Source organism: Nerophis ophidion, linkage group LG24 (genome assembly GCF_033978795.1).
Source record: "Nerophis ophidion isolate RoL-2023_Sa linkage group LG24, RoL_Noph_v1.0, whole genome shotgun sequence".
Classification (NCBI taxonomy): Eukaryota; Metazoa; Chordata; class Actinopteri; order Syngnathiformes; family Syngnathidae; genus Nerophis; species Nerophis ophidion.
In genome coordinates this window covers 30570507-30587429 of record NC_084634.1, presented here as the reverse complement: position 1 = coordinate 30587429, position 16923 = coordinate 30570507, and the positions used below count along the sequence as shown (strand labels likewise).

Here is a 16923-nt window from a genome sequence, read left to right as displayed (position 1 = left end):
TTTATAAATGTCTCCATCTTGCTCTATCATCCAGTCGAACATGAGCACTTGGAATTCCGTGTTATTTGTTTGGACAAACTTTGGCTACAATAAGGATGAATTTGACCAAAAAGTAAAGTAGCAGTTGCGAGTGGAATATTTGTGCATTAATCAAAATCGGGGTTAAAAAAAAAAAAATCACCCAGCCTTAGTTTAAACAGATATTCCTAAAAAAAATCTTAGGAATTAGGAACACTACTTCTCGGGTCATTGAATCGATTACAACTAGACTTGGTTTGTCTTAGAAGACATTTTGCCTCTCATCCAAGTCTGATCTACCTGGATTAGAGGCAAAACTTCTAAAACAAACCAAACAGTTCAGTTGCGATGAATTGAATGCCCTGAGAATACAATGACCTGGATGATTGAGAACGTCCATCGACACGTAAACACTACTTATTTCCAATGATATTGTGGTACTTGTGGTCAACGGTGATACTGTTTTTATTATCAGGGCCCTAATTGGTGATTTGCCTCCATTAATCGGTGATGGTATCGCAGACGACACACTCAGCATATTAACTCACTCTGAGCAAGTTGTTTGGCAGAGTGCACAGATTAAATGTTTATCGTTAAAGGATTAGTTTCAGGGGAATTAAGCCTTTAGAAGCCTAATATATATCCTCATCACAATTTACATACAAAGTTGTCCCTTTGTCCCTGCAACGATGAAATGAGGCTTGATGGCAGGATTAGCAGAACGCGGACGCTACACAATCACTCTGTTCCATCTCCAGCCCCCATGCTCATGCACAGCTCGTCAGTCATCGCACGTCATTAGGCCGCAATCCGCCCTGATCTGCGTCAGAGCGGCCTCTCACCAGCCTCTCTGCCAGCCCCGACTTCACAGCTGTGGCAAAGACGGCGTCTGGCACGAGGGGACGGAGTCGCATGGCGATCGCTCTGAACCTTAACAAAATAGCGAAAAAACCAAATACGAACAAAAGGTGATGGTCCGTTGCATTCACTGCGATTGATAAGACCTTGTATTTCTGACATTGTGGTTATTTAAAGTACACATGTATGCAATATTAGTGCGTATGAGTAGCAGTATATATTACAGTAACCCTCAAAAAGAGGGATTGTTATCAAGTTGATAACTTTACTACTACAAATTAAAAATACTGCATAAAGTCTTCACAAAGGCAGTCCAAAGGTCCTAGCTTGTTCTCATTGTTTTGATATTGACATATTTTGAATGCAATGCAATACTTCTACATTTTACGACCTTTTATATTTGTCTCGTGTGTATATGTGTACATTCAATAATATGTCTGTCTGTTTTGAGATGCATGAGTGGTATGAATTGCTCACTACAATAAATCATAATACATGGGCAACCCAAATATGGATTTTGATCGTATACATTTGTGCTTCCCGTCTCATTTTCAACATAAATAACTATATAGTACTAATGCACATTTGCCGGAATTCTTGCCCACTGTATGATGACATTGCAAGTCGAGAAAGAAACACAGGTAAAGCTGGACAACGAGCTACACGCTAATTAGTATACTACTGCAAAACTGGTTATTCAATTGCTAAGAGACATGTCCCCTCCATATTAGGTTACCCTTGAAGCTAATTTAACACTACAAAATAAATAATTTTGCATTAAATCCAGAGTAACTGTGTTTCTTTCTGCCTGTTTTTTCTCTTACGTAACAACTATGTTTGTTAGGAGAATACATCAATATTTGCTTTAGAATTCAAGTCTGTCTTGGAATGTAAATGTAATACAAGTAAGCGTGTGCGCGCTTGTGTGTCTGTGAGTTAATCTGTTTCACGCTTGGACGAGCCTTCAATAACTGGCTGTGCTTGGATCTTGCAGGGATTCAGTTCCGCCTTCCTACTTCCTGCAGTGTGGACCGTGCTCAGCCACCTCCAGGTACCAGTCAGTCGCCATATTTTAACTATATAGAGTATACAGTGGATGTATACAAGACTATCAGTGTGTTTATATTTGAAAAAAAAAAAAGTACTGACTCCCAGTCTGCCATGTTGACAAAGTGTGTTTGGTTGCATATTTATCTCCCAAGAAAGTAAAAGGCAAGGCATTTAATGCTACTGCTATATGTCTGTTACCAGGGCATTCAATTGACCGCAACTGGACTGTTTGGTTTGTCTTCGAAGATGTTGCGCCTCATCCAAGCAGGTTTCATCAGTTCATGCTCATAGATTTAAGATTGGTCAGTATAGATCTGAGACTGAGATCTGAGACTGACATGTAAGACTTTATGGAGTCTATGGGCTTGAACAGATGAATCCTACTTAGATGAGAGGCAAAATGTCCTCTAAGACAGTGGTTCTCAAACGGGGGCCCCTGGGGGCACTTGAAGGTATGCCAAGGGGTACGTGATATTTTTTTAAAATATTCTAAAAATAGCAACAATTCAAAAATTATTTATAAATATATTTGTTGAACAATACTTCAACAAAATATGAATGTAAGTTCATAAACTGTGAAAAGAAATGCAACAATGCAATATTCAGTGTTGACGGCTAGATTTTTTTGTGGACATGTTCCGGCAAAGCTCTCAATTTACCGGTCGATCTACGTTCCCATCCTCACCTATGGTCATGAGATTTGGGTCATGACCGAAAGGATAAGAGCCGCTGCTCCTCCACATCGAGAGGAGCCAGATGAGGTGGCTCGGGCATCTGGTCAGGATGCCACCCGAACGCCTCCCTAGGGATGTGTTTAGGGCACGTCCAGTTGGTAGGAGGCCACGGGGAAGACCCAGGACACGTTGGGAAGACTATGTCTCCCGGCTGGCCTAGGAACGCCTCGGGATCCCCCAGGAAGAGCTAGACGGCTGGAGATAGGGAAGTTTGGGCTTCCCTGCTTAGGCTGCTGCCCCCGCGACCCGACCTCAGATGAGCGGAAGATGATGGATGGATGGGGTTCCATAAATATTGATGTTAAAAATTTCATTTTTTGTGAAGAAATGCTTAGAATTAAGTTCATGAATCCAGATGGATCTCTATTACAATCCCCAAAGAGGGCACTTTAAGTGGATGATTACTTCTATCCATCCATCCATTTTCTGCCGCTTATTCCCGTTCAGGGTCGCGGGCGGCGCTGGCGCCTATCTCAGCTACAATCGGGCGGAAGGCGGGGTACACCCTGGACAAGTCGCCACCTCATCGCAGGGCCAACACAGATAGACAGACAACATTCACACTCACATTCACACACTAGGGCCAATTTAGTGTTGCCAATCAACCTATCCCCAGGTGCATGTCTTTGGAAGTGGGAGGAAGCCAGAGTACCCGGAGGGAACCCACGCATTCACGGGGAGAACATGCAAACTCCACACAGAAAGATCCCGAGCCTGGATTTGAACCCAGGACTGCAGGACCTTCGTATTGTGAGGCAGACGCACTAACCCCTCTGCCACCGTGAAGCCCGATGATTACTTTCTGCGGAAGTTTCACTAAAGAAGAAGCAAGTTCAGAAGAACCAAACAGGATCAAAGATCCTTGTGCGAAATATCCCCTTCCAAGCTTCCGTCAGAGAAGTTCGGGAACTCTTTTGTACCTTTGGAGAGCTGAAGACAGTCCGCCTCCCGAAGAAAGCAGCCGGCTCAGGAAGTCATAGAGGTTTTGGCTTCATTGACGTCATCACCAAACAGGACGCCAAGAAAGCATTTGCTACGCTGTGCCACAGCACCCATCTCTTTGGGAGACGTCTTGTGCTGGAGTGGGCTGATGCTGAGGAAACGATGATTACTTCTATGTGTAGAAATCTTTATTGTTTATTTTTCAACAAGTTTTCAGTTATTTTTATATCGTTTTTTCCAAATAGTTCAAGAAAGACCACTACGAATGAGCAATATTTTGCACTGTTATACGATTTAATAAATCAGAAACTGATGACATAGTGCTGTTTTTACTTCTGTATCTCTTTTTTTCAACCAAAAATGCTTTGCTCTGATTGGGGGGGTACTTGAATTAAAAAAATGTTCACAGGGGGTACATCACTGAAAAAAGGTTGAGAACCACTGCTCTAAGACAAACCCAACAGTCTGGTTGCGACCGATTGAATACCCTAAGAATACAAAGACCTGCATGAATAAGAACATCCATAGGCATATATGTCTGTTGTTTTTTTGTTTAGGTTTAAACTAAGTGACAAAGACATAAGGACAACCCGATATGTGTTGCTGTAGGCTTGTATACATGTGTAGATGTGCAATTAGTCTGCATAAATTAGGAATAGTGGCTCACAGGAGTGCGTCAGATAGTAATGTTGTAGACATATATATGTAGATGCCGCATTGAGCGACGAATAATACGTCGACGCGTGAAGATACTGCACAGAATTGTACAGAAGTTAACAGTTCAAACCAGATTTCATAGAATTACTTTCACAGGTAAGACTGTAAATCAACTTTTCATTGTACAGTATTTGGTGATTATAAAATCATTTTACAAACAAAATTTGCAGACTTCGCGGCTAATAATTAGAAGTCCCGGGGTAATGACACTATAGGTTACAGCGTTGAAAACAGCCTTCAAACAACGAAAATACCGGGCAGATCCGTCAAATAAAGTATTAGAGCTGTGAATCTTCTCGATTTAATACGATTCCTTGATTCAAATACTTTTTAATAACATTGGGTGCCAGTTCTATGATTACCTAAATTCCTCCATAAAAAGATAAACAGATATTACAAAATGTATATATTACTTTTAATTTTCCTCTTTTTTTTCAAAATAAAATCCTACCCAAACATTTGATAAAGTCAAATACAAATAAGGCAAGAAGAGAGGGATCCCACACTTCACTTTTCTAAAGTAGACATGTAAAGCAGATATGATCATCTCCATCAGTGTTTTTCAACCACTGTGCCGCGGCACACTCGCGTTCCATGAGATACAGTCTGTTGTGACGTGTGACATTTTGTTATTTCACCTATTTGGGTTAAAAATGTTTTTTGCAAACCAGTCATTTTAACGTGCCGTGGTTGAGTGTATGCACTGTCCAGAGCTTGACAGGGTAACCATGTTATAGTCTTCCATATCAGCAGGTGGCTGCAGGTAGCTAATTGCTTTGTAGATGTCGGGAACATGAGTTGTCGTGATCACAATATGCTGACGACAGCGGGTCAAAAGGTATGTAATGCTTAAACCAAAAATAAACAAAAGGTGAAACAAAAACAGAATGCTGGATGACAGCAAAGACTGACAGTGTGTGGAGCAGAGACGGCGTCCGCAAAGTACATCCGAACATGACATGACAATAAACAATGTCCACACAAAGGAATGATAGCGTCCGCACAACTTAAATAGTCCTGATTGCTAAAACAAAGCAGGTGCGGGGAATAGCGCTCAAAGGAAAACATGAAACTGCTACAGGAAAATAGCAACACAACAGGAAAAGCCAGCGAAATAGGAGTGCAAGACTAGAACTAAAACACGACACACATGAAAACACCAAAAAACTAAAAATAAATCACAGCGTGATGTGACAAGTCATGGTTATGGTTATGGTTTGAATTTATATCCAACACTTGCGAGAATTACTTTTTGCTGTCAATATTGGCTGCTGAGTTTCATTTTTTTAATGTTTTCTGCGGGTGATGTGCTTCCGGATTTTTTGCAATGAAAAAAATGTGCATTCGCTCAAAAACTTGAAAAACACTGATTAACATCAACAATATTATTTGCCTGAATGGCTTCACAGAACTGTTGAAAAAACAACAACTTTTTTTAAATCGATTAAGAATCAATACAAATAAGAATCGCAATTCATTCCAAAATACATATTTTTTAAAACTCTTTGACTTAGACATCCTTTTATTGTTATTCAAAATTGGAACTTTACATTACAGATAAGAACGAAATGTTGTTGCATTAGTTTGTTGGCGTGTAGGATGAAAGAGCATACAGTATGTTGTATCTTACACAGTATGTTGAATACACTGAAGCATCGCAACAAAGGGCCAACCCGCTCAATGAGCCTTCTGTCTACTACCGGTATATACCGTATTTTACGGAGTATAAGTCGCTCCGGAGTATGAATGAATGAATGAATGAATGAATGAATGGTTTATTTTGAGCCATGCAAACAAAACAAGAGAATGAAATAAAATACAAAAGAAATATATAGATACATTATTTTTACACCTACATTGAAAACATAACATGTGACTAATCTTTTGTAGATGTCAAAATTGGCTCAAAAGGGAGTGGGAAGAAGTAAACTTATTAGGTCGCACCCCTATACATATACAATATATAATACAATAATATATATAATATAATTCAATTCAGTGGTTGCTGCTATATATTGTCTATATAAAATACATTTAAATTCACACACACTTACATATATACATATGTACACACACATATACAATTTATATATATATATAAATATATATATATACATATACACACACAATCACATACATACACACATGCATATACCCAAAATACACACATATCCATCACACACACACACACACACACACACACACACACACACACACACACACACACACACACACACACACACACACACACCGATATAAATACTATGTATATAATAGTATATACAACATACACTTTTGTCTAAACATTATTAACCGTTTATGGTGCCTATGGGAACAAGCTTTCATTTTGACTGTGATATTAGTGGTTAAAAGTGGATCTGTAGCTGTGGAGCTACTGCCCCTGATCAACAGGACCTGAGGACCACTCTTGCTATGTGTCCTATGGCTGTGCATTAAAAGAGACGAGGGGAGCCCCCTGCCAGAGGAGTTATCCACGAACATAAGATCCCCCACTCGCCTGCCCTGTACTCCAGATAGTGTACCCAAATCCCTTTTCTTAGTTTCCATCGGCACCAATTCTTTAGTCAGAATTCATATTTGTTTTTACATTTGCAGAAAATTTGTATTACTCAAATTGCATATAGGATTGTTTGTGTACACACACACACACATGCGCGCACACACTCACACACACACATACACACACACACACACACAATTCAATGTATTCCTCTCATTGATACTAATTCATATAGTTTAACTAGTTGGGTGATGTCATAGAAGTAATAATAATAATGATAATATCAACAATGACTATTGTATAAGTCGCACCTGCCGAAAATGCATAATAAAGGAGGAAAAAAACATATATAAGTCACATTATGTGTGCGGAAATTTATTGGATAAAACCCAACACCAAGAAAATACATTTGAAAGGCAATTTAAAATAAATAAAGAATAGTGAACAACAGGCTGAATAAGTGTACGTTATATGACGCATAAATAACCAACTGAGAAGGTGCCTCGTATGTTAACGTAACATATTATGGTAAGAGTCATTCAAATAACTATAACGTATAGAACATGCTATACGTTTACCTAACAATCCTAATCGCTAAATCCGATGAAATCTTATACGTCTAGTCTCTAACGCAGGGGCCGGGAACCTTTTTGGCTGAGAGAGCCATGAAAGCCAAATATTTTAAAATGTATTTCCGTGAAAGCCATATAATATTTTCTAACACTGAATACAACTTGATGCGTACATTTTTAAAACAACCAACATTTTTAGAGTATAATATATATATTATTATTTTTTGATAACATTTTTATTCTGAAGCTTACTATTAATAAATAAAATGCTTCTTACCATTAATGTGACTTCTTGAACAGATGCGGTAGAAAAACGGATGGATTACAATGTTTTAAATTTTGAATTTTATTTTTTTACACTGTGATTACCTGTGGAATTACTCAGTACATATCGTGTTAAGCAACGTCAGCTAAGATTTCTCTGAAAGCCAGATGCAGTCATCAAAAGAGCCTCATCTGGCTCGAGAGCCATAGGTTCCCTACCCCTGCTCTAACGTGAATGAGCTAAATAATATTATTTGATATTTTACGGTAATGTGTTCATAATTTCACACATAAGTCGCTCCTGAGTATGAGTCGCACCCCTGGCCAAACTATGAAAAAAACTGTGACTTATAGTCCGAAAAATACGGTATGTCTATAAACAATAAGCTTCTGTGTATGGGCACCAATAGCTCACTTATATGACATTACTGCCACCTACAGGTTTGGAATGGACCAGCATCATGCATGTTCAAATTAGTCAAATGGGCATGTTGATGATTTTAGTTTTGTTGTTTTCTAATGGGATTCACGGTGGCAGAGGGGTTAGTGCGTCTGCCTCACAATACGAAGGTCCTGCAGTCATGGGTTCAAATCCACGCTCGGGATCTTTCTGTGTGGAGTTTGCATGTTCTCCCCGTGAATGCGTGGGTTCCCTCCGGGTACTCCAGCTTCCTCCCACCTCCAAAAATATGCACCTGGGGATAGGTTGATTGGCAACACTAAATTGGCCCTAGTGTGTGAATGTGAGTGTGAATGTTGTCTGTCTATCTGTGTTGGCCCTGCGATGAGGTGGCGACTTGTCCAGGGTGTACCCCGCCTTCCGCCCGATTGTAGCTGAGATAGGCGCCAGCGCCCCCCGCGACCCCAAAAGGGAATAAGCGGTAGAAAATGAATGAATGAATGAATGAATGAATGTTTTCTAATGTGTGTGCCATTAATTTTACTTAAAAAGCATCCAGTTAGTTATGACTAACTGGACGATTGAAATGTTACTTGTTTTATACAGTTTAGATGGCAATTTATGGTTTAAAAATGGTCAATATCTAGAAAGCTGAGAAAGCAAAGCAAACCCACCCAAAAGTTTGCTCTGCTGTTTACTTACAGATAGTTTTTTTTTGCATTTGGAAAAAAGCGGCGCATTTACAGTTAATTGGTGGGAGAGTGTTATTCTGCGGATGACATAGTCTCCACCTTTCTGACAAGGATTGAATCACGCAACCTTGAAATGGCAACGCGTCAGTGTGGAGAAGAAGATAATTACTTGAGGAGCAAGAGTAAGGTTGTTATTGTGTCTCTAGTTGCAGGAGGGCGTCCCTGTTTTGTGACCTGTGGTGCACTGATGAGGGTTACTTTGGAAACTGGTCGAGCGCTGTCTCCGGAGAACGTCCATTAGGATGTGTCCAAATAATTGTTTTGAAAGGGATTTTCACTGATATTGTTGTTACTCCCTGAACATTTTAGCAATGAGCACATTTGATAGCAGTGACATTCAGGTTGATTTATTCTGGACACCCTTTAGTGTTGACTGAGCTATGAAGCAAACAGGCCAATTCAAATACAAGTTGACAGAGCTGGCTTCAACAACCAACAAAGTTTTTAGCTGAATTCGTAAAGACGTTAAGGGCCTGATCTATTAACATGTAAAAAAAAACATGCAAACTCAAAGCAGACGCAAAGCTTATCTACTAAACTTCTGCGCTGAAGATTGAGTCTCCTAAGTTAGGAAAAGAAAGAGCACAACCCGTGTCTGTCATCATAAATATGCAGAATATATGCTGATTATCAGAATGCTCACAAGACTGGGAGGAGTAGATGCAAATATAACAAAATATAACTATTTAGCACAAGCAAGGTGTAATTTATCAAGACTGAAATTGTTCTGGTGCTGCTGTTTTGCGGCTATATTTACCGTATTTTTCGGAGTATAAGTCACTCCGGAGTATAAGTCGCACCTGCCGAAAAAGCATAAGAAAGAAGGAAAAATAACATATATAAGTCGCACTGGAGTATAAGTCGCATTCTTTGGGGAAATGTATTTGATAAAACCCAACACAAAGAATAGACATTTGAAAGGCAATTTAAAATAAATAAAGAATAGTGAACAACAAGCTGAATAAGTGTACGTTATATGACGCATAAATAACCAACTGAGAAGGTGCCTGGTATGTTAAAGGGGAACATTATCACAATTTCAAAAGGGTTAAAAACAATAAAAATCAGTTCCCAGTGGCTTGTTTTATTTTTCGAATTTTTTTTCAAAATTTTACACCTCCCGGAATATCCCTAAAAAAAAAGCTTTAAAGTTCTTGATTTTCGCTATTTGCGTTGCGACTGTCCATTTCCCTGTGTCGTCATACAGGGCTGCCAATACAAAAAACATGGCGGTTACCACAGCAAGATATAGCGACATTAGCTCGGATTCAGACTCGGATTTCAGCGGCTTAAGCGATTCAACAGATTACGCATGTATTGAAACAGATATTTGGAGTATGGAGGCAGATAGCGAAAATGAAATTGAAGAAGAAACTGAAGCTATTGAGCGAATAGCTATTGACGCTATACCGCCATAGCGTGGGTGTACCTAATGAAGTGGCACATAGCCTGGCTGCCTTATTAGCATCGCCGGTAAAATGTGCGGACCAAACGATCAGGACTTTCGCATCTTGTGACACTGGAGCAACTTAAATATGTCGATTGGTAAGTGTTTGTTTCGCATTAAATGTGGGTATCTAGTTTCAAATGTAAATACAGCTAGCGTAAATAGCATGTTAGCATCGATTAGCGTAGCATGTTAGCATCGATTAGCTGGCAGTCATGCCGTGACCAAATATGTCTGATTAGCACATAAGTCAACAACATCAACAAAACTCACCTTTGTGATTTAGTTGACTTAATCGTTGCAAATGCATCTGCAGGTTATCCATACATCTCTGGGCCATGTTTGTCTTAGCATCGCCGGTAAAATGTGGACACACTCTGGCAAATTCAATGGGGGTCTGGAGGCAGATTTCTTGCCAGTGGTGCAACTTGAATCCCTCCCTGTTAGTGTTGTTACACCCTCCGACAACACACCGATGAGGCATGATGTCTCCAAAGTTCCGAAAAATTGTCGAAAAAACGGGAAATAACAGAGCTGAGTCCCGGTGTTTGTAATGTGTTGAAAATGAATATGGTGGGTGTGTTACCTCGGTGACGTCACGTTCTGACGTCATTGCTACGAGACCGATAAACAGAAAGGCATTTAATTTGCCAAAATTCACCCATTTAGAGTTTGGAAATCGGTTAAAAAAAATACATGGTCTTTTTTCTGCAACATCAAGGTATATATTGACGCTTGCATAGGTTTGGTGATAATGTTCCCCTTTAACCTAACATATTATGGTAAGACTCATTCAAATAACTATAACATATAGAACATACTGTACGTTTACCAAACATTCTGTCACTCCTAATCGATAAATCCCATGAAATCTCATACGTCTAGTCGCTTACGTGAATGAGCTAAATAATATTATTTGATATTTTACGGTAATGTGTTAATAATTTCACACATAAGTCGCTCCTGAGTATAAGTCGCACGCCTGGCCAAACTATGAAAAAAACTGCGATTTATAGTCCGAAAAATACGGTAGTACGTTTACAAAGGACGTACAACCTGACAAAGTTAGGAGGGGATCACGCTGCAGGTCTGTCTTACGTATGCTTTTCAACATGTATATACAGTCAAAAATTAAAATATTAGACATGTCTATTCAGCAATATCATTTTCTGTTTTTATAGCTGCTGGATGACTTAAGGGGCTGATTAAAACAAATGAAACTGATTCGTTTAAGTGTCTGCAGGCGTTTTTTTGTAATGACATTCGTTTTTCCAGATCGAAGATATTTAATTGACATATGTCATATATGAAAAAAAAAAAGTATTGCAGTATGCATTTTCCTGCGTCTGGAACATTCCACTGCATGGTAAAAAAGTGGGTGACACTGCAGATGCACTTAACGACTGCATCTAAAATGCCCATAAAAGGTGGTACATATGGGTCTGTTGCGTGTTTTTAAAACATAGCATGACTATGCAATGAATTAGTTTTTCCATGGTTAAAGCCGCATACTACGCGCAAAAACCTCATTTAAATAGAGTTTAGTATTAAAACTTAGTGACACAACTTAGCAAAATTAAACTGCTGTATGTTTAAAATGCTTGGTGGATCTGTGGTGTATTGTGGTACCTAATCGGCTTGGCACTGGGAAAACCATGGTACTGCAGTTTGCTACTTGGTCTCTAGTAGCGAGCTTCCAAGCATGCACAGCTGAGAGTACAACCATAAACGACTGCCAGGCGGGAATATTTGTCATAGTCGCATATCGTAACGTTCAAGCATATAAGACAAGAAATGACAAAAAATGCTGTTCTCAACCTCCTTTTGGAGTTAATTTCCTTTCCAATAACTGCATAGCGAGAAAATAAATACAAAAGTATTGCTGTTTTTTTAGCTTGTTTAATTCCGCCATGGCTGTCCTTTGTCACCGATTCTGTTCATAACTTTTATGGACAGAATTTCTAGGCGCAGTCAAGGCGTTGAGGGGTTCCGGTTTGGTGGCCGCGGGATTGGGTCTCTGCTTTTTGCAGATGATGTGGTCCTGATGGCTTCATCTGGCCGGGATCTTCAGCTCTCACTGGATCGGTTCGCAGCCGAGTGTGAAGCGGCCGGAATGAGAATCAGCACCTCCAAGTCCGAGTCCATGGTTCTCGCCCGGAAAAGGGTGGAGTGCCATCTCTGGGTTGGGGAGGAGACCCTGCCCCAAGTGGAGGAGTTCAAGTACCTAGGAGTCTTGTTCACGAGTGGGGGAAGAGTGGATTGTGAGATCGACAGGCGGATCGGTGCGGCGTCTTCAGTAATGTGAACGTTGTATCGATCCGTTGTGGGGAAGAAGGAGCTGAGCCGGAAGGCAAAGCTCTCAATTTACCGGTCGATCTACGTTCCCATCCTCACCTATGGTCATGAGCTTTGGGTCATGACCGAAAGGATAAGATCACGGGTACAAGCGGCCGAAATAAGTTTCCTCCGCCGGGTGGCGGGGCTCTCCCTTAGAGATAGGGTGAGAAGCTCTGCCATCCGGGAGGGACTCAAAGTAAAGCTGCTGCTCCTCCACATCGAGAGGAGCCAGATGAGGTGGTTCGGGCATCTGGTCAGGATGCCACCCGAACGCCTCCCTAGGGAGGTGTTTAGGGCACGTCCAGTCGGCAGGAGGCCACGGGGAAGACCCAGGACACATTGGGAAGACTATGTCTCCCGGCTGGCCTGGGAACGCCTCGGGATCCCCCGGGAAGAGCTAGACGAAGTGGCTGGTGAGAGGGAAGTCTGGGCTTCCCTGCTTAGGCTGCTGCCCCCGCGACCCGACCTCGGATAAGCGGAAGATGATGGATGGATGGATGGATGGATAATTCAGATGTATTTCTGTCCAAACACTGTGTAAACATGGAATAAGGCACTTGAAGATTTGCTGGCTTTGAATAAGTATCAGAGCCGTAACAGAGGCGGAACAGCGGCTGTGTAAGAGGGGACAGGTTGAGAAGCCGTCAGAGGGGTGTGAAGGTAAACACAAGAGGCCAACTTCTGCCGACCGGAGGTGTAAGAAGCAATTGTCACTGTTTCACAAGTGTTGTATATGTCACATTGTTACGTACCTGAGGCGCCCATTTTGTGTAATCTGTGTGTAAGGAGCTACTGACGTGTTACAATTAGAGATGTAACGATACAAACAGTTCATATCACGTTATTAATATTATCACAGTATTGTTAAATGTGCCCAAAAAGTACTTAAACCCACTGAAATAAATGAATACAATTACTTTTCTTGGCACAATAACCTTTAAATATTTTCCTGGCCATATTAATGTAATTCAAGTGTGTAAATATCAAAGACGGGACTTAACAACAACTCACAATTCGATTCCTATTTGATTGTTGGTGATTCAATTTTGAACATATTTCTTGATTCTACACGATCCTCGATTCTAACAGATCATTGAAATATATTTTGTGGTATATATATTTTTTTAAAAATCAAATAAAATTACAAAAGCTCCTTTCAGCTACTGACATAGGACATATACATGCGTGGTATGTCTTTTTAAAAATAAATTTGTTTTAATCCATTCTTGAATACGTTTTTTCAACACCCCTATTAGAATATGTTTAATTTGTACGGATTTTACAGTGTTTTTTAATGATAAAGACAAAAAAAGAGTGGCACGTAGGGTTAATGTGACATCATGCAAGTTCACTTCCTGTCACTAATCTATCACCAAGAGAGCACAGCCCGGAGGTCCAATGTGCAGAAATGAGTATCTTTGTTGTTCAGTTATACGCTTAGATTGGGGTAGGTTGTTTGTAACAAGGGAATAAATTAATGTCTCTTGTATTCATGTTAGCGTTTAAGCTAGCTAGCAATTAGCACGCTAGCTTGCTTCTCCATGAAATAACCAGCGTCACTGGTCCATGAGTTTATCAAATACATTATTACGGTTTTACGATTATTTTAATTTAAAACTAAAATACCAACCGTCGGTAGTTTCACAGAATTTTATCATTGATTCTGGTAATCTTTACATCCCTAGATACAATACCAGAAAAAGGCACATTTACTACACTGCTACAGTGACTAGCAAAGAAGCATTACTGTACATACAACACATTTGTCTTTATGAAAATACTGGCCTCGTATGCATTTTATGGAGTTCTTGGTTGAATTGGCGTGGTAGTCTACTACCAAACCCAAAACAATGTATCTTAATTTACCAAGATCATTGTCATGTGAGCATAATCCTCGCACTAATCGTTGAAAGACATCTTAGTGGAAAGACATCTCTGGTTATTCAATATTCAGCAGGTGGCGAACAAGTCTGTAACATGTTCGGCGTTGAATGGGAGTCAGATGGCTAGAAGATGTATAAATAGACAAAGTGTCGTTTCATTTTGCCTGAGTCACTGAGCTCTTTTCATTTTGGAATCCACCCACTGTTTCTTGCAGCACTGCAGCCCCTTCAAGTTGGAAGGAAGTCAAGTCAGCGATCAGATTTCTCTTAATAGAATTCCTGTGGTTTTGTTGCACTTAATTAGCTCAAATCCAATGTAGTCTGTGTCTGTGTGTGTGTCTGTGTGTGTGTGTGTGTGTGTGTGTGTGTGGAGGGCTGCACCTGTTAAGATTGATCTACAGCAGGGGTCACCAACGCGGTGCCCGCGGGCACCAGGTAGCCCGTAAGGACCAGATGAGTAGCCCGCCTGGCCTGTTCTAAAAATAGCTGAAATAGCAGCACTTACCAGTGAGCTGCCTCTATTTTTAAAATGTTATTTATTTACTAGCAAGCTGGTCTCGCTTTGCTCGACATTTTTAATTCTAAGAGAGACACAACTCAAATAGAATTTGAAAATCCAAGAAAATATTTTAAAGACTTGGTCTTCACTTGTTTAAATAAATTCATTTATTTTTTTTTACTTTGCTTCTTATAACTTTCAGAAAGACAATTTTAGAGAAAAAATGCAACTTTAAAAATGATTTTAGGATTTTTAAACACATATACCTTTTTACCTTTTAAATTCCTTCCTCTTCTTTCCTGACAATTTAAATCAAATGTTCAAGTATTTTTTTTTTATTGTAAAGAACAATAAATACATTTCAATTCATTTCGTCATTTTAGCTTCTGTTTTTTCGACGAAGAATATTTGTGAAATATTTTTTCAAACTTATGATTAAAATTTAAAAAAAATAATTGGCAAATTTAGAAAATCTGTAGAATAAAATTTTAATCTTATTTCAAAGTGGATTTTAACCTATTTAAAACCTCTCATCAAAATTCAGAAATTAATCTTAGTCAGGAAAAATTACTAATGATGTTCCATAAATTCTTTTTTTTAATTTTTTCAAAAAGATTTGAATTAGCTGGTTTTTCTCTTAATTTTATTCGGTTGAATTTTGAATTTTAAAGAGTCGAAATTGAAGATAAACTATGTTTCAAAATTTTATTTTCATTTTTTTTCGTGTTTTCTCCTCTTTTAAACTGTTCAATTAAGTGTTTTTTTCATCATTTATTCTCTACAAAAAACCTTGCACGATGGAATGATAGACAGAAATACCCATGTATGTATATATATATATATATATATATATATATATATATATATATATATATATATATATATAGATTTATAAAAGGTAAATTGAGCAAATTGGCTATTTCTGGCAATTTATTTAAGTGTGTATCAAACTGGTAGCCCTTCACATTATTCAGTACCCAAGAAATAGCTCTTGGTTTCAAAAAGGTTGGTGACCCCTGATCTACAGTATTTGTTTTAGCAGGCAACAGACTGCCTGATTATTCAGTTATCTGTATATTTGACTGTGTATAAATTGATGCATGGGTGTCACAATGCAGAAAGTTTTGTCTAAAATAATGTGATTAATGTGGATTTTATTTTACTAATGTTGTAATGTAATGGTCCATTAATTCAATACCATCAAAGGTTGCTGAAGACACATGTGATTAATATGTTTTCAGGATGTTTACATACAGGTGACTGCTCAAAAATGTGTTGAACTTTTTACAACACGTAGCGTAATTTCCCTGAAAACAGATGCTGCTGACAATTCATTTGACTTGAACACCTAACAAAAGTCTTGGGACACACATTTCTATCAAATGATCAGTCAGAGGTAGTAGGAGGCCTTAAGAGCTGCAAAGGGAAAGTATTTCTATATAACAGGGCCAGGGCCCATTGATATGCCAGCAAAAAATATCTATTTCTTGGTGGTGGTCTGTATGGGCGGCAGCGGTACGCCGTAATAAAACACTTTTCCACCACTTGTGACAGTAATGACAATCTCAAACAAACAGAGGAAGTCTGGGACTAGAGTCATAAAAAAGTTCTTCAAGCTCAAAAATGATGACGTAATTCGTGAAGCTGTATTTTCATCTGCACCTAAATTTTACAGACAGTTTAGTTAAGAAACACATTCATTATTAATTTAGTTTATTTTAGAACAATATCAATGATGTACATTTATTTTTTGTCCATTATTTATGAGTCCCTTCTTACGTTAGGTTAGTACTTTTTTTTTTTTTTTTTTTTTTTAAATCAGCCTGACCTAAGCCTTAGGTTGATGTGTTAAATAAATAATTTTGGGGATTAACATATGGTTTCATATCCTTTAACAAATTTGTAAACGGTAAGTAGGTTATATATAAT

The 16923-nt window shown here is 38.9% G+C and overlaps 1 protein-coding gene across 1 annotated transcript in view; it reads left to right on the top strand.

Moving 5' to 3' along the window:
• dlgap2b (discs, large (Drosophila) homolog-associated protein 2b) overlaps positions 1 to 16923 on the top strand; it is a 284389-nt gene that overhangs the window by 237302 nt on the left and 30164 nt on the right. Inside the window, exon 6 of the mRNA XM_061885789.1 lies at positions 1871 to 1927. Within this exon, the coding sequence (XP_061741773.1) occupies positions 1871 to 1927 (57 nt within the window). The remainder of the gene's footprint in view (positions 1 to 1870; positions 1928 to 16923) is intronic.